This window comes from Juglans microcarpa x Juglans regia, chromosome 3D (genome assembly GCF_004785595.1).
Source record: "Juglans microcarpa x Juglans regia isolate MS1-56 chromosome 3D, Jm3101_v1.0, whole genome shotgun sequence".
NCBI lineage: Eukaryota > Viridiplantae > Streptophyta > Magnoliopsida > Fagales > Juglandaceae > Juglans > Juglans microcarpa x Juglans regia.
The window spans coordinates 38,108,040-38,128,782 of NC_054598.1; the positions used below are offsets into that span (position 1 = coordinate 38,108,040).

The 20,743-nt window shown below is 36.0% G+C and overlaps 2 protein-coding genes and 1 long non-coding RNA gene across 3 annotated transcripts; 1 reads left to right on the forward strand and 2 right to left on the reverse strand.

Moving 5' to 3' along the window:
- Positions 1 to 231: 231 nt before the first annotated feature.
- LOC121255925 (SEC12-like protein 2) lies at positions 232 to 6,655 on the reverse strand. Its single transcript, XM_041156483.1, has 10 exons — positions 6,187 to 6,655; positions 5,624 to 5,718; positions 4,633 to 4,783; positions 2,768 to 2,859; positions 2,496 to 2,595; positions 2,133 to 2,208; positions 1,908 to 2,028; positions 1,285 to 1,401; positions 1,110 to 1,177; positions 232 to 414 (listed from the first exon to the last, which is right to left on the reverse strand). Exons 1-10 carry the CDS (start codon positions 6,490 to 6,492, stop codon positions 329 to 331), a joined length of 1,212 nt encoding a protein of 403 aa, XP_041012417.1. The 5' UTR covers positions 6,493 to 6,655; the 3' UTR covers positions 232 to 328.
- Positions 6,656 to 9,432: 2,777 nt separating this feature from the next.
- LOC121256457 lies at positions 9,433 to 10,133 on the forward strand. Its single transcript, XR_005938990.1, has 3 exons — positions 9,433 to 9,574; positions 9,862 to 9,940; positions 10,072 to 10,133. It is a non-coding gene; the product is annotated as an uncharacterized LOC121256457 (long non-coding RNA).
- A 5,672-nt stretch (positions 10,134 to 15,805) lies between these two features.
- On the reverse strand, positions 15,806 to 19,774 carry LOC121254826 (probable pectinesterase/pectinesterase inhibitor 61). Its single transcript, XM_041155008.1, has 3 exons — positions 18,585 to 19,774; positions 17,994 to 18,130; positions 15,806 to 16,867 (listed from the first exon to the last, which is right to left on the reverse strand). The coding sequence occupies exons 1-3, from the start codon at positions 19,538 to 19,540 to the stop codon at positions 16,167 to 16,169; spliced, it is 1,794 nt and encodes a 597-aa protein (XP_041010942.1). The 5' UTR covers positions 19,541 to 19,774; the 3' UTR covers positions 15,806 to 16,166.
- Between the last annotated feature and the right edge of the window lie 969 nt (positions 19,775 to 20,743).

Sequence of the window (20,743 nt, forward strand, 5' to 3'; positions counted from 1 at the left end):
ACTCCTTTTCACTCGTGGCAGAGATGGCGCCCCAATGTTCACCGTCGACCAGGCGCTGCAAGATTTCGGTGTCGAATGGAGGGAGGAAAATGCTGGTTGAAGACCGAAGAAAATACAAAAAGCCCCGTTCCATTTTCCACAATGGCAACGGTTCCCCTGCAGTTGTCCCTCCCAGTTGCATATAGTGTTTTTGTTTGCTAATTTAAGGGGGTTTCTTTCAAGAAACATACATGAATTTCAAACAAGGGCCAAAACTGCTTATTGACAATCGGTACAATTTTGGAGTTCTGGTACAAATTTCTCATTCAAACAGAATAAAACAGCACTTCTAGCTAAGGATTCCCTCATTCTTCATAAAATATACAGCAACGGCGAGTAAAATGACGAACACAATGACCCACAAGCTCAATCCACCTGCAAGAGGATCGAGAAATTGGAGTGAATCCCCGCTCAACTACAGATTATCAGACACGTCGAAAGAATTAGTAATTACAGACTCCATCCTCCCATCAAGACGGTCAACTGGCTCAACCCAACTTCTTGTTGAACCTATATTTTTTACAAGTGCATTAACTCCAAATATTTACTAGATGAAAGAACATTTAGCTTGGAACCAATATGTTTCAGAAAATTTATCAAGGAGCCAGTTGCAGAGTGTAACCTAAAATGAGAAATACGTGTCCATTAAACTTTAGAAGCGATGGCAAGACACAAGGGAAATGCCAGATGAATCTCTACTGATATGTTTAAACATAGTTTTACTTTAGCCCAGGTCTCTCGCCCGCCCTTGATATCTAAATGCATCCCCCACCATTCTCCCTTCTCCCTTCCAGGTTTCTCCTGAACATTTAAATTCCTGGCCGTTATCAAGCTTTCAGGATTAAATTCATTCTTCCCAAATTCAATGTCAGTTCCATTAGAGAAACTATCCTTTCAACTAAAGCAACGAAGCCATGAAAACCCTAATCCTTGAGGCCTAAATTTGCACTTTGAGCCGAAGTCAGATATTAACAAGTGACTGGATAGGCTGTAGATCGTGTTGACCATTGCCAGCCCGACAAAACAGAGATGGTTTACTCAATACATCAGAAAATAAGGAATGCACATACCCGTTTTCTTCCTCTCCTCAATAAGTGTCACCCTCGCACTTGAGTCCAGGGATACAGAAGCCAAAGCCCTATATTCAAAGTTGCATGGTTCATCACCAAATTATTTATTCCTATAAGGGAAATACTGCACAGCATAATTGTTATTAAGAAGCAGAGCAGATTTGCTTATTGATACCTTGAGTCATGAGAGAATGCCAGGGCAGTTACAAAGCCAAGGTGAGCTTTCCTAACCATTGTCTGAACCCGCATGCTGGTTGAATTTAAAATCAAAATGTCTCCTTGAGTCGTCCCGCTGAATGTCAACCAATCAAAGGGAGGATAAGTTAAAAACTGACTAAGTTCCATTTTAAGTGTTAGATAGTTGTACAATACGCATTGTTATGGAAGGAAAGGAAGATTTGGTTCTCTTTTTCACACATAGAGGAGATCCTCCCTGCAAAGGATTCAACCAAGAAACCTGCTTTAGCCATATCAATACTGAAAAAAAAGGTAATTATTGTGACGAACGGGTGATCTTGAAAACAACAGCTTGCTGTCATGATAAACTGTCTTGTCTTAAAGCCAGTGGCCTGGGAACACATCTTGCAGGATGTCTTCAAAAGCATCCAAGTTCACTGTTTTTCGCTGTAAAGAGTTGAGCATTGGCTATATGGATTTCCATTGTAGACGACATAGGTGGAGAATCATTGGTGATGTAAGGCACAATCACATCTATTCAATACCAATACTTGAAAATAATTGAGTCTAGGGTGACAAATCATGTTGTAAAGCGCTTCAAACTAGCCAAGTGAATCCTACCAGGCAAGGAACTTTCCATCTGGTGAAACATTAAAGGCAGAAATTGTGTCCCGAGCAACAGGCTTGGATCCCATCCTCTTCCACGTGGTTGGATTCCAAGTCACGATGCTCCCACCTTTACCTATGTAGGATAATGATAACAGTGGTCAGCTCATTAAACAGTAATGTAAACAACCAAAACTTTCACCATAAACTGGGAGGATGGCATCTCATCTGAATGTTCACCTGTCACTGCAGCAATATATAGGAGCTGATTCTTATCAGTACTCTCAGAAAATTTACATGAGCTAAAAACCTCATCCTGCATGCACAGATGATAGGAAATTTATCAGCTCAAATCAAAGGAAAGGTGTGAATTTTCTCCTTTCAACTTAATTCAAATAGACAGCGTCTGACATCATGGCCAGGTGGTTCCACAATAAGCCCACAATCAATAATGCCATGACTGCATGTTAAAAACATCAACCAAATATACTTGACTGGAAGCAGCTGTCAACTTAGAAAGCGAAGTATCAATCTGGTTTCAACTGAAGTTGAAAATGAGCTTTTCCTTCATTGGAAATTGGAAAATTTCAATGAATTGCTTACATTTTCCTTTGGAAGTGAAGCTATGACTGTTGAGGATGTCACATCCCAAACCCTAGCAGGGCCGCTATTTCCTAAGGAGACAAGATATTTCCCATCAGGGCTGCAAAAAAACCAAACTAGAGCGTCAACATAACTTTCTTTCAGACAAAGGATGTAACATGTGCTTACTAAAGATATATTAAAAGAGAGGTAGTATGTATAAATTCAAATTTCCTTTTTTTTTCTAAATCTCGTAATATTAAGAGTGAAATTTCAAATGCATGCCATCAGACCTGAAGTCTAAGTTCTTCAAAGTGGTATGAGCGCCAACCTCATTGAGAGTAATTTCCATGCTAGGCCACTTGAAGACCCTCAAATTTCCATCCTGTACTGCACAGAATTCAGATCATCATATGGCATCTTATATCTGCATGAACAAGAGACAAAGTTTGGAAAAGAAAATCCAGATAATGGAAATCAAGCTTTCAGTCCAGGGACGAAGCAAAACTTAACTCCATTGAACAATATACAAAAATCAGCCAATGAATATAAAGATAAACAGGAGAATAGACCCCATAGCAGGCAATATATTCCAAAGAAAAGAATTTTGTTGTAGAAAGCAAACTTGCATGACTTGCATTCTGATTTGTTTATGTAGATGACTATGATGTATTTCCTAACAAAACTTAGCTTATAAAATTCAAACGAAACCAACAGAATTAAGAAACTGAATCCACATTTTTTAACAAAAAAAAAAATAAAAAATTATAAGATGCTAATTAATTAAGATTTGCATTAAAACCAGAAAACTATTATAACGTCAACCTTCTGATATAATCTACCATGCCAGTTTCAGAGAGTTGCCAAAGCAAAGTTATGTATTCAGAACATGCCAGAGAGGGAGTACATGAAACACCATGGCTCAAAAGAAACAAGGGAGCATATTGAGCATAGTTTTTCTCTTTTAAGTGAAATTGAGTAATTTAACAAGAGAAGATAAATAGATTAATTTAACAAGAGAGGATGGGTCCCACAAATAAAGAACAGTTTTTTTTACACTTTTTTTAGGTGGGGTCCACTTTTTAATAAGGGCTTGCACAAATCATTTCTCTAAATAGAATACCCATTGCATTCAGATGAGCGATAACAGCTGTTAAGTAAAATTGAGTAATTTAACAAGAGAGGATAGACTACCCATTGCATTCAAATGAGCGATAACAGCTGTTAAGTAAAAATTGAGTAATTTAACAAGAGAGGATAAAGAGACCACCCATTGCATTCAGATGAGCAAAAACAGCTGAAAATAAGGAAAACAAATTAGTTTCACATTGAAATGCTTGGTTTTTTTCATGATCCTAAGGGTTAAGGGTAAAAGGAAATCATCAATATCTAATAGGCATGGGACTTTTGAAACAATAATTAGACTTGTAATAATTGAGATAAGAGCCTACACCATGTCACGAGCTCGTGTCACGGAGAGGTGTCCTACATGATCAAAATCTATGGGTGTTCCAAATGGGTGTAGTCTTAAGTCATTGAATATCGATAAGTGGAGCAGCTGAAAGAAAAAAGATTGGGTCACTTGCTGATAAAGTGGACATTCCATGAAAGTTGGATGTGGAACCGGGGTGGAATGTTGCAATCCATAGGGTTGAGGGTTTAATTAAATCAGTATCCAACAGTGCTAAGCTTTCGAAAGAATGGTTAGGCCCACAACAAGTTCACTTTAATTCTGGTTACATGAGGCTGGTAAAATAATTCCTTTCTTAGTAAAACTCTATAAAAGGGCCAGATCCTCCTTTATAGTCATCAACAGCAAAGTTTTATCTTACTATCTTAGTCCCACCATTTCATACTGTGTATAGAGCGTATAGAGCATTCCTTAGTTGAGATGCAAAGGAGATATTACCTTGGGAGACCCATAAATGGAAAAAAAGAAAAGACAGTGGTGTAGAGAGACCCTTCTTTTCTAATTAAACCTTTTAACCTGCTCACTCCAAACAATTTCTGAGTTTATTTTAATTAATAGACGACCATCTCTCTAGTGCAGAATCAGACCGAAAGTCAGAACGTAATATGTTGAAGTGTCATTTTCTCATGTTACAAGACATGTAATGTCTGTTAAGTTATGAGAAAAATGTTGAAAGACAGCATCTACCTCGCCACCAGCAGCAAGCGCAGAACCCTCCTTGTTAAACGCTAATGCTAATTGCTGTCCAACATCTTCCAACTGGGTGAGCACTTTATCAGACAGCTTCAAACCCAATTTATGAACTTCCTCACTCTTTTCTACTTCCCATTTGAACCATCTGCATTGAAAGAACTCAATTATAGATCAACAAATCTCAATTAACTCGAAAGAACAAAACTAATGGGTTAATTTACTCAACTATTTTCACAGTCTGTTAATATGGGACTCTATTAAGTGCTCAAGCATATCTTTGAGAAACAAGTTTTTCACAATGAAGTTTCTAGATCGTGTACTGCAACAATGACGTTAATTGCCTCCACATTATCCAAAACAACAGCAAACCCATTTGAGGTCCTCCCTATCGGTTATTAATTGAGTTATTCCAGGAGGATCTTGAAGAGAAATGGGTCTATATAATTTAAATGATTTCATTGCAATCATCTCTAAGCTATAAAGCATAGATATACCACAGATACAGCTCAAATGCAGGCGGGTGCATTTTGTAAATTTGTTCGGTAATGAGAAATTCATTTCAAATTTTGGAAACAGCCTGGCCATGATTTTAAGAGGGGAGGAATATCCGTGCTCTCTCATGCTCTTTGCTTCTCTTTCTTGTCTTAACTATGCCTCTGGTGCTAACTGAGAATCTCTCTCTCTCTCTCTCTCTGCTTTTATCTGATTTGTCGGAAGCCTATTACAGCGTCATAAACCCTTTTCCTTTTACACAACAACAACAAGAAGACTTTGAGATTGCTGCATGTATATATATATATATATATATATATATATATATATTATATAAGCAACGAAATGTAACACATACTTAAAATGTTCACAAAAAGTTCATAGGTTCTGAACTTCCCTACGATACAAAACCTTTGTGATTTCGCCGCTCTAGAGATAATTCTCCTTAGATAATGGTTGTCAATTTGTGGAAAAATATGGAAAGAATGAATACCTGCAACTCTTAGGCATTGAACAAATGAGGCCATCTCGACCAGGATGAACCCCCATTCTATAAGGCAAATCAGAGCCAGTTCCAAGCTTAGCCACCTGAAATGAAAGACGACTCATTTATAAATAGAAAAAAAAGTATCATCTCAAGTGATAAATATATTTAGCAATCCATGACTGTCTTGAACAATTGGGGAACGCCGGAAGCTAACAATCTTATCATCACTTTTTTTTTTTTATAAGTAAACGATGTTATTAATAGAGATAGGCATAGCCCAAGTACACAAGATGGTATACAAGAGATAAGACCTATCTAGGTCGAAGTAGTGATCTTATCATCATTGATCCTCTAGAACCTTAAAATTAAAACTAAGCTAACTGAAAATGGAGTTTTTACATTAGGCAAGCAAAGACTTACATGTAATTTGATACCAAAAATCAATATATATACAATTATTCAACAGCGATTCCAAAATTCTACAATCCCCAAATTTATTCCACTTACAACTCAGCACAAGAAAAAAAGACTCAATAACCAAAACTCAAATCTGAACGAGAAATTCTTACAGGCTGATCGGAGAGAACGTTAGATGTGTAGTCGAATCGGGCAAGAACAACGGCGTTCGGGATTCCACTCCGACCCTCGCCGCCGCCACCGGCGAACACGATGTAGTTATAATCGGCGGAGGACTCCGGAGCCAGAGAAGATCCGTCGCCTCTGGAAATTTGATCGCTGGATTGGTTGCGGTCTTCCTCCTGGCCTGGGGATTCGTGCTCGAATTTGATGCTCTTAAACGGAACCCAAGCGGCCGAATAGAATGGGACGCCGTATTTCTGGAAGTTGGGAGTGTCCAGGCCCTTGCTCCTCCCCATTTTCTTTGATCGGAGTGCCACTTAGATCTTTGCTTCTCCAGCAGAAGAAGTCAAGGAATTGATAAGCTCTTGGAATAGCCACCTTGCTTTACACCTTTACGAATCCGATACTCTCTTCAGACATTTCCTTCGCGATGACAAAGCTAAATAACACAATCGGAAACAGCTCCTAAATTCCTGTTGGCCGCTACGCCTTCCGTGTCTTCGACTTTCCTGCTGTGCGACTGTCTTTTATCCTTTTTCTATTATAATTCTAATAGTATATTTGAGAAATGTTTATTTATATAAAATTAATCTTACAAAAATAAATCTATCCAAATTTTTATATTGTATTATATAAATAATAATATATACAAATCTAAAATGTACAATATTTCGTTTATGTCTTTTATAAAAAAAGTAGATTCTATCATAAAAAAAATGAAGAATTCACTTATTTATCGTTAGATCTATTTTTTACAAATAACTTATACAAGATTTGTGCGTCTAGAACTTGTTACTCGCATACTCACATGGTACTATTATTATTTAAAAACTCAAATTATTTTTTATTTCTATATTCAAATTGTGATACTAAATTCACGAACAACCCTTTTTAGTTTTCCATGTTTTAAAGTGAATGTATTTTTGTAAAAGAGTAATTTTTGATACAGTCGTAGAATATGCAAGTACTACACAATCATTTTAAAAAAAAGTAAGATTTACTATTAAAAAATTAATTTTTTTTTTCATGTGAGTCCCGTATTTACTCACTTTTTTATACAGATTGTGTGGCGTTTGCGCATTCTATAACTGTAAATATCATTTCTCTTTGTAAAATGATATTATTTTTATAAATTATTTTACAAAAATACCACTCCTTTAAAAATATGACTGTGCAAAAGGTTGTAAAAAATGTTGTATTTATCATTTTTCATAAGAATCTTTTAGTAGTCTTTCCAATATTTGACTGTGCTAAAAAATAAGATCTATCGATTATAAGAGATTGCTTAGATGTTGAGATAATTTCATCTCATATCATCTCATCTTATCACATCTCAACATTCAAATACAATTCGAACATATATTTTTAAATTTCATATCTTTTACTTTTTCATCTAATCGTTAACTTTATTGAATCTCACTTTTATGTATGTGGAGTTTGTTTTTAACGTGGTTCATTGTATTGTGTGCATAATTTTCAAGTTTTATGCTATTGTTCAGTTCATGGCTAGGCAGACATGGTCGTGTTTGTTTGACTATACCCTTTTTTTAAAACTATTTTGTTAATCTTTATTTGAATGTTTATTTTATATATGTGGAGTTTGTTTTTGTTAATCTTAGATCACTTTCTCTGTGGAAAAGACTTGGATCCCTAGAGTCCCTGCTTCAGAATCGAGTGGGAACTTTTAGTATATTCAGGTCCATGCCTTTTCTTTTTCCAAATTTTTCATACCTTTTTTTTTTTTTTTTTTTTTTTTTTTTTCTATATGTTTATGAATTCCTCATGGTTGTTGGTAATTGTATCATGATTGACCTTTTATGGAGGCTTCTTTTGTTGTGTATGCAAGTAAAATATGGGTCCGAAATATTTTTCTACATCTCTCAAGTTTCTAATTGTTAATGAATTTTGAAAGTATCTTTCTGATAATAAATTTTCGCTTTCTGTCACCTTGTATTTTTTTCTTTATGAAGTTCACTTTTTGAATTGTCTTTAACAGATTGCTTGGTTTATGTATAATGTTAAATACCGTGACTGTTATTATTATTTTACTCTTGTTTCTTTCTATTTCTTTTTTATTCTTTCTTTCCTTGTTTTTGTGTGCGTGTGTGGCTTTAGTAAGGCCTGACTTTAGTAATGATGTTTTCAAGCGATCTTTAAAACTCTCAGTCTCTGGCCTTGCTTGCTTGGCCGGGAATATAGTTTCCTTTAAGTTTCTTAAGTTTCCATGTTGAAATTCATATTCTTTTGAAGCACAAATTGCTAGATTTACTTGTTCTCTTATTGAACTACTAATTTCTACATATCTGTTTTACCTGTCAATTTTTTTTTTGAAATTTTTACTAGCTAGGTATTTGGATGCTCATTGTATCTCAATGAGTTGAATACATGTCATGCGTACTCTTCCTGGTTCTGACTGCCGTAGAATGATTCTAATAGCTCTCTTTAGAGGTTTTCTAGCTCATTATGGTTTCGTATTAAATGCCCTCATTTTTAGTCTAAAGTGGGTAGTATAAGCAAGTCTCTGTATTGTGGTCAAATTAGGATTTGTGATCACTGATTATTATTCTCTTAACAATTATTTTCTTTTTTCCTTCTTTTTAAAATAAAAAAATAAAAATCCTATAAGTAGGCACAACATTTCTTTCATCCATTTTTAACATGTTTATCTATATAATATCAAAGTTATCTACTTGATTGATTAGTGGAAGTTGGAACCCACAACATACATAAAAATTCATAATTACTTAAATTTTTCTAGAATTAGTGTAATGGGGAAGAGGAAGATGGAATGGCACCCAGGCCTTCGACTTGGACTTCACAGTCATTAATGATGCCTCAATGTACATTTGGAGATGAAAACGATTACCATGTGAGTAGACAGGTTGATGTTTCTTATTTTTTAACGAGGAATGGGCTGACTCACTTTTTCCTCCCCACAAATTAATGCTATTACTTGAAAGTTGCTCCATTATTTGACTTAATGATGTACATTTTATGAGTGATTCTAGGGAAGTTGCAAATTGACTAGTCCTTTTGGAGTTCTAGTGCAGCCATGGTTGGTGCCTTCACTATGTAATGACTATGTCATTACATGTTTATTGGGTTGATTCATTTCAGCCTGTTTCTTTTCGAATGTTGGTATTCTATAGTCACTTATAAAACATTGGGTGGCATTCTATAGTCATAAACAACAGAGTTGGTTGGAATTTGATATATATGTATATAATTTATGTATATATAAATTTGATTGGAATTTTTTTTTTCCAAATTTCAGGTTGATCTTTTGGGTGATGAAGTTGATGCTCTTTCAAGCCTTCTGGAAAAAATATACATTGGACTTGATCATTATTCACCAATTTTGCACCATCTTATCCTGGAGTAAGATGGTTCTCTTCCTATGATTACATGATTACCTTTATGTTTTTGGCAATTGCAAGCATATACAAGAAATCCTGTAGCAGCTTGCAAACCATTAGTTTAAAAGTTTCTTATATTAATATATAATTATATTTTATAGCAACTAGAATAGTTTTTGAAGTTCTTGTATGTACTGGGATTCAAGAGGCAAACATTGAGTCAGAATGCTTCTCTCAGACTCTCCTCGAGTTGAATTGTCTGGGATTTTAAGCTAGTATAATTATCCAGATTAATCCTTTATTGTGCAGATTATCGAGATCCTGAAGCTGGTAAAAAGAGAACTGAGTGGAGAATCTACTGAATCAGTTTGATTTGTTCTATCACTAGGTAATGATAAAATTGATTTAGTGGTCGCATCCCATAACCTATTTTCTATAGTTTTATTGCCTCGGTTTTCTTTTTTGATTTTGCTTGGTAAGGATGCATCTTAATGATTCGTGTTCTGTTTTGCTGAACAGATGCAAGGCCGCATTTTTCATTTTGATCCTTGCTGCTGCTGGTGTAGATACTGCAGGATTTTGTTGGGAGTCATTGGCAAACATCAATTACCGCTATTACGACGGCTAAACGATATTTCGAATGTGTTATATTTGCAACAGTGTCATTAAAGTGTATATTTCTTAAAGTGACTATTTCTGCTTGAAAGAGTAATTACAGTGTTATTTTCTGATGCAATTTGAGAGTGTTGTTACAATGTATATTTCACTTCAAATAATTATTTGACAAGAATTTGTCAAGCCAAGAGTAGTCCTCTAGAACATTGCTTATATGTTCTGATTCATTTCTCATCCTTGGAAAACAAAAGTAATTAATAGAAGTGAAAATACATTGAGCATCGAGTATAATTACAGTGTTAGTTTGGGCTGATAATATAACTACTGTTAGTAAGGACATTCGAAATTGCAAATTGAATTGCCTGATGATTGACAAAACAGCTGGACGTGTTATCCAAACTACATAACTACACAAGACGTGGCTAAGTTTAGGGAAGGTCAATTGAAGTGCACAAGCTCTTCCCATTACACAGGTTGCTAACACAAAATACAATTTACATAGGTTGTAACATTTTAAAATACAACCTGTGGACAACCTGTTTACATTCAAAACTCATCTAACCCATACAATGTGTTTTTTTACATGGAATTTATCCGAACCATACAAACACTATTGCAAAGGTCACAACCCAGTACAAATACAATAATTTCGCTTTTCCTTTTTTAGATTCTTCGCTTTCTCTCTCACTTTATCTTCCCTTTTCCGAACGTCATACTCGCACTATAATACATCATCCCATCTCATCCAAACCTTATTCTCTCATAAGAAAAAGTTTTCCTCTAGCAACTGAAGTATATCCGCCCATACGAAGAATTCACACCTCGCATCTCCCTGCACACAGTGCGAACTCCTAGTTGAGTTTACATATTAGCCAAATATACATTTGTTTTACTTTTAAAACCAAATCAAGTACTACAAAGAATTAATCAATGGAATTGAGCTAATTTTTTTTCTGTTTTTGTCCACGAGAATGAGCAGACTAATAACCCTCAAAAAATTAAAACATAGGCATACCATAACAGAGGTCTAAGATTCCATGAAAGACAAACAACACCCCATGTTATCTTCAGCAAATGATACAATGATCTCAGAAATGCCAACTCTCTTGAAACAAAGAATAATAGATATTCTCAACTCATGTATATTTAGTTTTATAATCGGTAGATTAAAAATAGGTAATACTCTTCATAGAAGTTTTAGAGCATATAACTCAAGATTCTCATATGGAATTTTGTCTATGATTGAACTTGATCTCCCACGGTGAATCAAATGCTTTTCTGTCACTAATGACATCTACTCCGAAATTCAACCAGTAAGATTTATTATTCAACCCTCTAGCATATATGCATCCCACCTCTCCACTAAACGCTATACCATCACCAAATTCAAAAACCCTATATTATTATCAATTTGGGGCAAATTAAACTTCCCCACTCGGAAATAAGCTATATATAACTTACCAATATTGTGAACCCTGATAATCAAGACTATTGTTCAAATTTGTGAGTGAGTCAAAATAACACTTACAGAAGGATGCATAGCTGTATGGGCGAGAATGTGGCCGTCGATCCCTTCAGCTAAATCAGAGGATGGGTAGACGGTAACCTACGGGGATGCTGGGCAGAGTGAAGGTCCACGCCAACCCACGAAGCCTCATCGGTAGAGGGGGGCAACTAGGGCATTGTTTGGGCGACACGATCGTTGACGCGAGGGTGGGGGAGTGGGGGCCGACGTAGGTGGTGGGGTTGGTGGGTGGGGGCCGACACGGGTTGGAGGGTGGGGGCCGATGCCCGCGCGCCCGGGGGGGGGGGGGGGGGGGGGGGGGGGGGGGGGGGGGGGGGGGGGGGGGGCGCGGGGGACGCGGGGGGTTAGGGAAAAGTAAAGAGTAGGAAACTTTCAAAATCTCCTCTCGGATCCGTCTACGCTCACTCTCAACTCACTCAACGAAACAACGCGTTCGATGCCCACGTCAGGTGTGCGCCGGATGCAGCAAAACAGAGGCTGCTACCAAGAATTATTCTTTCTATTATAATTCTAATAGTATATTTGAGAAATGTTTATTTATATAAAATTAATCTTACAAAAATAAATCTATCCAAATTTTTATATTGTATTAGATAAATAATAATATATACAAGTCTAAAATGTAAAATATTTCATTTATGTCTTCTATAAAAAAGTGGATACTTATCATAAAAAAATGTGAAGAAATCACTTATTTGTCGTTAGATCTTTTTTTTACAAATGACTTGTACAAGACTTGTGCATCTGTAGCCTGTTACTCGCATACTCACATGGTACTATTATTATTTAAAAACTCAAATTATTTTTTACTTCTATATTCAAATTGTGATACTAAATGCACGAACAACCCTTTTTAGTTTTCCATGTTTTAAAGTTAAGGTATTTTTGTAAAAGAGTAATGTTTGATACAGTCGTGGAATATGCAAGTACTGCACAATCATTTTAAAAAAGAATGAGATTTACTATTAAAAAATTAATTTTTTTTCATGTGAGTCCTGTATTTACTCACTTTTTTATACGGATTGTGTGGCGTTTGCGCATTTCATAAATTAACTACAAATATCATTTCTCTTTGTAAAATGATATTATTTTTATAAGTTATTTTGCAAACATAGCACTCCTTTAAAAACATGACTGTGCAAAATGTTGTAAAAAATGTTGTGTTTATCATTTTCCATAAGAGTCTTTTAGTAGTCTTTCCAATATTTGACTGTGCTAAAAAATAAGATCTATCGACTATAAGAGATTGCTTGGATGTTGAGATAGTTTCATCTCATGCCATCTCATCTTATCACATCTCAACATTCAAACACAATTCGAACATATATTTTTAAATTTCATATTTTTTTACTTTTTCATATAATCGTTACTTAATCATTACAATTTTTCCAAACTTTCAAATAAAACACAAAAAATAATTCAAATTTTTTAATTCCCAAAACAAAAATTATATTAAAACAATTATATTCTAACAATATTTTAACTTTATAATATTTTTATTCAACTCTCTCTCTCATTTCTCAAAATCTCATAAAACATTATAACTCAAACCATTTCACTATTATTCACAAATTATTTCATTATTATTTATAAATTTCTCGTCTCATCTCATTCTCCAAACATCCCAAAACAAATATGTCATTAAGTAAATGTAGTGCGCAACTTTAAGCATATGGTTCAAGAAGTTTATAGGTACTGCCAAACTGCACTAGAATCGCCCCAGCTCTTATTATATATTCTTTTGCAAGTGACAAATTTAAAGATGCCTATACCTTATGTTTTATAGTTGATAAAACAATTTCTTTTTCGGATGAATTTCTAAAATTTCACAGGCGAACTTCCTCTATATGTCATTAAAAGCTGTATCGTAACACAAACGGTATAGGCTGCAATTAATTATTCACAACTCAGTTCGCTATATTTTTTTGCATGTAGCTAGATATATAGGCACAACGTACTAAATTAACGCCCTTCATATGCAACATTGTCAAAACTATATATGGGGGAGTGAAGTTGGTATTGATTGGTTGGCAGAAGAGAATCACAAAAGCAAAATTATTTATGGGGTATGCATATCTACAAACAGATCACCCATACCTGGATGCTGGCATGATAAATTTTGGGTAGAACCACATGAGATTAATGTGGTATTTGCGGCCTGTGGCACATATCAATTGGATAAATAATGCCTTTCGAAACAATTCCAGCTCGAGTGACATTGCCGTCTCGGCAGAGGAGGTGGTCCCTTTACGGGTTGGCCCGGGGACCCCGGCCAGTACTGATCTGTCCAACCACCAAGGACTATGGAATATCAAATAGCCATGTATATACGAGAACGAAAGTAATCGCCCTTACAAAGTTAAAATGCTAGTGACTTTATGCAATTTGTCCAATCCCACGTACAGTAAAATTTCAAGGATTTGAGGTTAAAGTTATGTACCAATGTTTTGGTATTTGCACGCCGAGGTGTAAATACATTATAAGAAATATTATTTATCATCTTCACATCATATATCATCATGTATTAGTCATTTTTGTTCTTCTATTTAAAAACACATATTTACACATCAATATGTGTGTTTAAATAGGTTGTTGGGATTAACTAGTTATCAGCGGCTAAGTTAAAGTGAAATAGCGGAAGTAAATCAAAAGAAAATAATGATAATCACACACATAGAATACCAAGATTTAAGTGGTTCGGCTCAATATGAGTCTATGTCCACTGGCGGGATCGATCTCGATGAATTCACTATCAACAAAAGTGGAATATAAGAGATCAATTAGAAAATCCTTAATCCCAGAACCCCAATATACCTAATGAGCCTTTAGGATTCTCACAAAAGGATCTCAATCTCTCTATGTAATTCGGCTACTCAAAAGTGTCAACATCACGAATATTATGAAAATAGCATGCATTTATATTGTACAGTGCATGAAGCCCTAAAACTAAACATTCGCTCGAGCTGCATGTTGAGCAAGGTTTGAGCAAACATTAGAGCTAGCGTTTTGTTTGAGCTGAGTGTTGAGCGAGTGATGAGCGAACTCTCGGGCTGGATCTTGTTCAAGCTGACTGTCGAGTAAATGATGAGCAAACTGTCTGTCTAAAGCTTTGCACGAGCGGCAGAACCACCGCTTGAGTGAACAATCTGTAGAAACGTTTTTTCAATAGGAATCAAGTCATCTCTTAATATGGACAAAAATAATAAATCACATATTGATGTGTGGTGTGGGGATGATAATTAGATTTTTTTTATACATCAATTACTCTTAAATTGAAAACAGTTGCCTGACGTGACAGACTTATACATCAAATAAACAGACTTGCAAATAAATCTTTCTCCGAAGTTATAATTTTCATTTGTTCTATTTAGATATGATCATATGGGAATGAGAGCTGATAGTTGGGTTGGAAATTATTGGAAATAAATGAAACAAAATTTTTACCATTACACGATCAAGTAAATTTAAATACAATCTTATTGTAGTCGTCAAATCTCGAAAATATAAACATTTAGTGACATCTAATCGGAAGGCAGGATAAGAACATTTCCTAAAAATTTTCCTTTCTGGTCGGACTTTTCCAGTAAAAGCCAACGCCATAGTTTGGATTGGAGCTAAGAGAAAAGTCCTAGCCCATAAGATAATTAAGCTAATGGCCTGAATTCAATGCCATTGAACTTTAGCTTTAACGATGTGGGCCATTTTTTAGTTCCAACTGCGACCGACAACATTAAAATAGGATAAATCTGGACCTCACTTTTTTAAAAAAAAGAAAACTACCTACGCGTTCACGAGATGCAACAGAAAAAGATAAAAACTTTGTGGCACTGTCGTACGTACGCTTTCCATGCACACAGTTGGAAGTTGCAACTCGTTTAATTAGGAACAAGTGAAATGAAATAAGATAAGATGTTTTATTAAAAGTTAAATAAAATATTATTAAAAAATATTGTTTTAATATTTTTTTTATTTTAAAATTTAAAAAAATTAAATTATTTATTATATTTTATGTAGAAATTTAAAAAAATTATAATGATTAGATGAGATAAAATAAAAAATTTTGTAAAAGTGATCGAGGTCTTAATGTGTGACATTGTTCACAGAGCGAAGAAATAAATAAAAGAAATTCTTCCACCTTTATAACACAAGAAATCTACATAAACATTAAGCTATTGATTAATACAGAAGAGGTAATAAGAAATAAAAAAATACAGACAAAAATTTTCAGTTCTCTCCATCGATATCTTGTGAGATTCTTCTTACCCTATATATTATACCATATATATATATATATATAAAATTCCTCATATCCCAGTTATTATTTTTAAATTAATAGTTAAAATCTTGTCACATATTGACCTGACAAATTTAATTGATTTAAGCTTCATTTTGATTTGAAAATGATGATCGGGATTTAAGAAATTCTATATTTTATGCATTATCACCCCCTAGTATTATACACTACTGGTGTAATTTAAATGGAGAGCCCGGCTAAAAATGCCACTCCGGTAGACGGCAACCACGACGAGCCATAAATAAACTGTGCAACGGTAAACTTGCTTGCCTCCACTTTCGACGTAATAACTCGATACCCCGGCCATTTGACGCGTTGCCCAACTGCTCCTCCTGGACCATAATTCATGTATTCGCCGTAGTACAGTGTATCTAAAGCGAACGAACTTGTGTTCCATTCCAACCACCCATGTGGGTGAATGTGATCACCCATGTAGGATAACATGTAGACAACCCTGGCGTACATCTTCCATGGACGGCCTAGATATGTCGGGAAGCTACCTTTGGATGCTTCGAGATCGGAGGTGGCGAGTATCCGGCAAGCGTGGATGGAAATGCCGGTGTTTTGATTAGGGTCTTTGCGGTTTTGGGCGGTGATGGTGTTCTTCTGCTGGGGCATTGGCTTGCGAGCATAGATGCTACAGTTTTGGAACACAACGGCAGCGTTGCCAAATATGAAGTCCACAGTGCCATAGATGTCGCATTCGCGGAAGAACTGGCGATTGGAGTGGACGTAGAGCGTGTCTTGGTAGCCGATGATGTTGCAGCGGTAGACCACGCCATGGTCCGCACCAACACGAAGCGCCACTGCTTGGTGCTTGCCTGGTCCTGCCGTGTTCTCAAATGTCATGTCCCGCGCAATGAAACCAGCTCCGGTTGCCGCTGAAAATCAGTACGTAGGTCCATGAATTAAAGCATGAGTTAGAGAATAATATTTACTAAGTGTTGCGTAATTATTTTAAAAAAATTAATTAAATATAGAATTTATATAAAAATAATATACGTTTTTTAAAAAAAAAATTGCGCAGATTGTATCTAGAATTCTCAACGTGCATTAAAAAGGAAATCATAACTTTGCTGTAATAAATAAATATAGGAGTTCGGAAGTCTAGAGTACTTCTAGTATTAAAGTAAATAGTATTGGAGTACTAAAATGGAATTTCAGTGGCTTCAAATAAATAAACATCCTCTTTAATTACTTAATTCAAGTAAAGTCCTCTGCCGGCCTTCCAACCCTATGAAAAAACAAAACTGATTTACATTTCGCTTTATATATATATCAGTGACCCACACCGACAATTGGATTCTCTTCCTCTAATTTGTAGGCACCTGTTATTTTTGGGACGGTGTTGATGTCTATTTACGTTTACGGGTGAGACTAATATGCATGATTTGATGTACGTAGGACAAGACTTTGCATAATTTTCCAGATTTTCTGTGCACACTGAAAAAGAGAACATCCCAGGTTGAAAAAACTGGAAACAAACGGCATTTGAAGAACATAGCTATCACGCTTGGAAAACGAGCCAACTTAATTATACCCTTCAACTGTGAGGGTCAAACAAATTAACAACTCATTATAAATAAATAAAATTAATTATTTTCTGTGATAATAATTATGTTTTATTAAAATAAATTTATTTTTATTTCAAATGATCTAAATAATTTACTATAAATATATATTTTTTTTGTAGGGACTCTAGCTACCATATATTTCCCCTTCAACTCCAAAAGATAAATTGGCTGAAAGTTGAAAGTGGAGTTTTAAGAGGGCAATTCGGACCAAAATGGACGAACAAATGAGCCACATGCAATAATGGATGGATCGGATAACAGGAATCTAAGTGGCATGAAAGTATGAAGGGGACAGACCACGTGCAACTTCCTACATCTTGCACAGTAATGGCCCACAGATTTCCTACCGACAAAAACAAAAAGAACAATAATAGAAAAATTATTATACGACAACAAAGGAACCGCCGGACAATCGTCGTAAAGCACAACTTACCGAACGATGCGGTGTGGAATGTCGTCACCTTATCGGCAACACTTTTGCCACCCGAGATGACCGTCTTACCCTTCCCGTCCCCTATAAACATCAAGTTCGTCTTCTTCCTTCCCACTTTCAAGTTTTCCTCAACGTACCTTAAAAACAAAACAACTATTAATTAATACCAAAACTAAGAAAATCTAATGAAAATAAATCATATTAAAAATAATTTTATTAATTTTTAAAATTCAAATATATTACTTACTATATAAGAAATTGGTAATTGATGTGACAGACTTTTTATACATTAATAATACGAATAAATTTGAAAAGAGAATTCTAAAAATCAACTAGAGTATAGAGCATGATTATTCACACGAATATTATTGTAGATTGCATGATTAGTGAGGCGAAGTCAATGAGTCAATTATCACTGCCCCAAAAGAAATACCAAAAACTTCGGAAACTAAATAAATTTTCCATATATAATTATTTCTTTAACCACCGTTGTTGTACTATTACAATAATAAGGTGACAATTATATATATAGCTGTAAAGTTGTTATTATTATTATTTTGAAAAAAAATGGGAAAAGTGAATTGAATTTACCTTCCTGCCCTCACGTAAATAATCGTCCGTCGAGAACTATGCTCGGGTGCCTTCTTGATCGCCTCTGCAATCGTCTTATACGTTCCATTCCCGTCATGGGAAACCACTATATCGGCTTGTATTGCCGATATCGGCATCTCCAGCAATTCCCTCTCCTTCCTGCTCAACCATCTCGGCAAACCATCCGCATTCTCCACCGACATATCGTTTTCCATTAACCTTCGCCTGTTCTGTATCGGGACTCCAGAAAAGTCGTCCGTGTCGGCCCCCGAGAATATCGCCAGGCAGTTGCTTACCAGCTCCGACAGGTCCTTCAACCTGGCAGCCATCTGGTCCCTGACGGACCCGCTCAGGTCCGCGAACCCCTCCGCACAAGTGTCTTGGTTCGTCAGCGCCGCGCTCAGCCACGTCAGCACGTCCTGGGTGGAGGTGGTGCTGGAGACTGAGACGAGCGAACGGGAGAGCGAGTCCACAGAGTCGTCGAGAAGCTCCAGGCAGTCGTCGTAGGCGGAACGTACGCGTGGCTCCATCTGGAGGTAGGAGATCCCGGAGGAGAAGTAGAGGGCTTTGCTCAGTCGCTGCAGCGTCATGTTAAAGGAAATGTGAACTAGGTCGCGCTCCGACGCGGTGAGCGAGCCGGGGAAATCGAGCAGGGAGTTAACGCAGAGGTCCGGATACCGGGTCTTGCTGCAGGTCCTGGAGATAGCCTGGGTGGGCTTGCGGTGGATTGCCGATTCGGGTCGGTCAGACACACCGCCCGGGAGCCCGATCAGAATCACGGCGGAGATCGCAGCGGCAACTATTAGAGCGACTGAGAGCAGTGATAGGAGGATCACTTTCTTCTTTCTGCTGCGCTGTGGGGAGGGTATAGTACTGGCGTCTTCCGGTACGTGGATGTGGCTTCTGGATGACTCACCCAGCGTGTCAGGCTGTTGGAGCCTGCCGTAGTACTCCATTTAGCTGGGGTCGTCAAAGAGAGCGCCAAGTTTATGAAAAGAGATGAGAGATAGAGCTTATGAAGGTTTAACAATGGAGGACTAGGAATGGGCGCATGAGTAGTAGTGTGACCAAATATATAAAAGAGAGGAAGGGATCGATAGAGTAAAGGAGGTTGGTGCGAGGTCGATGTCTGGGGAGAGCATGAGCTGGCTGCTACTTCCTAGCGAGCCCAAAGATGTGAGAGAGAGAGAGAGAGAGAGAGAGAGAGGGGGGGTTATGTTTGGGAATTGAGTATTCTTTTATTACTATTGAAAAAATAATAATAGGATATTAAATAATAATGAATAGTAATAATAAAAAATAAGTATAAAATAATAATAAAATAATAAATAATAATAATATCCGAGAATATCTTACGCTGAAATTAAGCCTAAATGTGGTTGCTTTTCATTGATCTTGGTCTTCTTTTTCATTCATGGTTCCATCGATTTAGCCATATAATTGAGGACAATAAAAGATTTAGGAAAGTGAGATTTTGGGTAAAGTGAAAGGATGTTGAGGGGGGATGAGGCCGGTGCAGATTGTACTGCGTCTGGATTCTCTTAAGTATTAAGCTAAGTCCTATTCTTTAGTCCATTGCATACTCATATGCTTATAAAAGTTTTCACTTTTCAGTTAGTGGATTTGGGACTTAAAAAGAAACCTTTTCTTTCTTTCTTTCTGTGATTGGGGTACTGATTTCACCAAAGTTAGGAGCTCTTTATACCTTTCGATCTGGACCTAATTTGAGTCAGCGCCAATATTATGAGGGCGTTGATCTCCATCGTCTTGATTATGATCATGAGCTCTCTAAGTATCTGTTTTTGCAAACATTTTTCCTTCTCATTAATTTGCAAAAACAGAACACATACTATATAAAATCATCACTTGTAGCTTAGGCCCATTTAAAAAGAAAGAAAGAAAAAAAAAAGTTTCTTTCTAAATTCTAAAATAATAATAATATTAAAAAAATAATATTTTAATAATATTTTTTTAAATTTTATATTTTATCTAAAATTATTTTATCTCATCTTTAATCAATTAGGATCATTAATATGATTAATTAAGCATTTGTTTCTTTTGTGGTCAATTTTGATCTACAATCACGAGAGAATCGTCGATCGTATATAGCTAGATTTATAGGTGACCGGAGTTCTTTATTTATTAATTTATTGATTTTT

Coding starts and splice junctions, on each gene's coding strand:
- LOC121255925 (XM_041156483.1), bottom strand. CDS start 6,492: ATGGGGAGGAGCAAGGGCCTGGACACTCCCAACTTCCAGAAATACGGC. Junction 2,029..2,132: donor ATATATTGCTGCAGTGACAG/GTGAACATTCAG, acceptor TATCCTACATAG/GTAAAGGTGGGAGCATCGTG. Junction 1,402..1,907: donor GATGGAAAGTTCCTTGCCTG/GTAGGATTCACT, acceptor GTTGACATTCAG/CGGGACGACTCAAGGAGACA.
- LOC121254826 (XM_041155008.1), bottom strand. CDS start 19,540: ATGGAGTACTACGGCAGGCTCCAACAGCCTGACACGCTGGGTGAGTCA. Junction 18,131..18,584: donor ATTTACGTGAGGGCAGGAAG/GTAAATTCAATT, acceptor TTTGTTTTTAAG/GTACGTTGAGGAAAACTTGA. Junction 16,868..17,993: donor ATTCCACACCGCATCGTTCG/GTAAGTTGTGCT, acceptor ACTGATTTTCAG/CGGCAACCGGAGCTGGTTTC.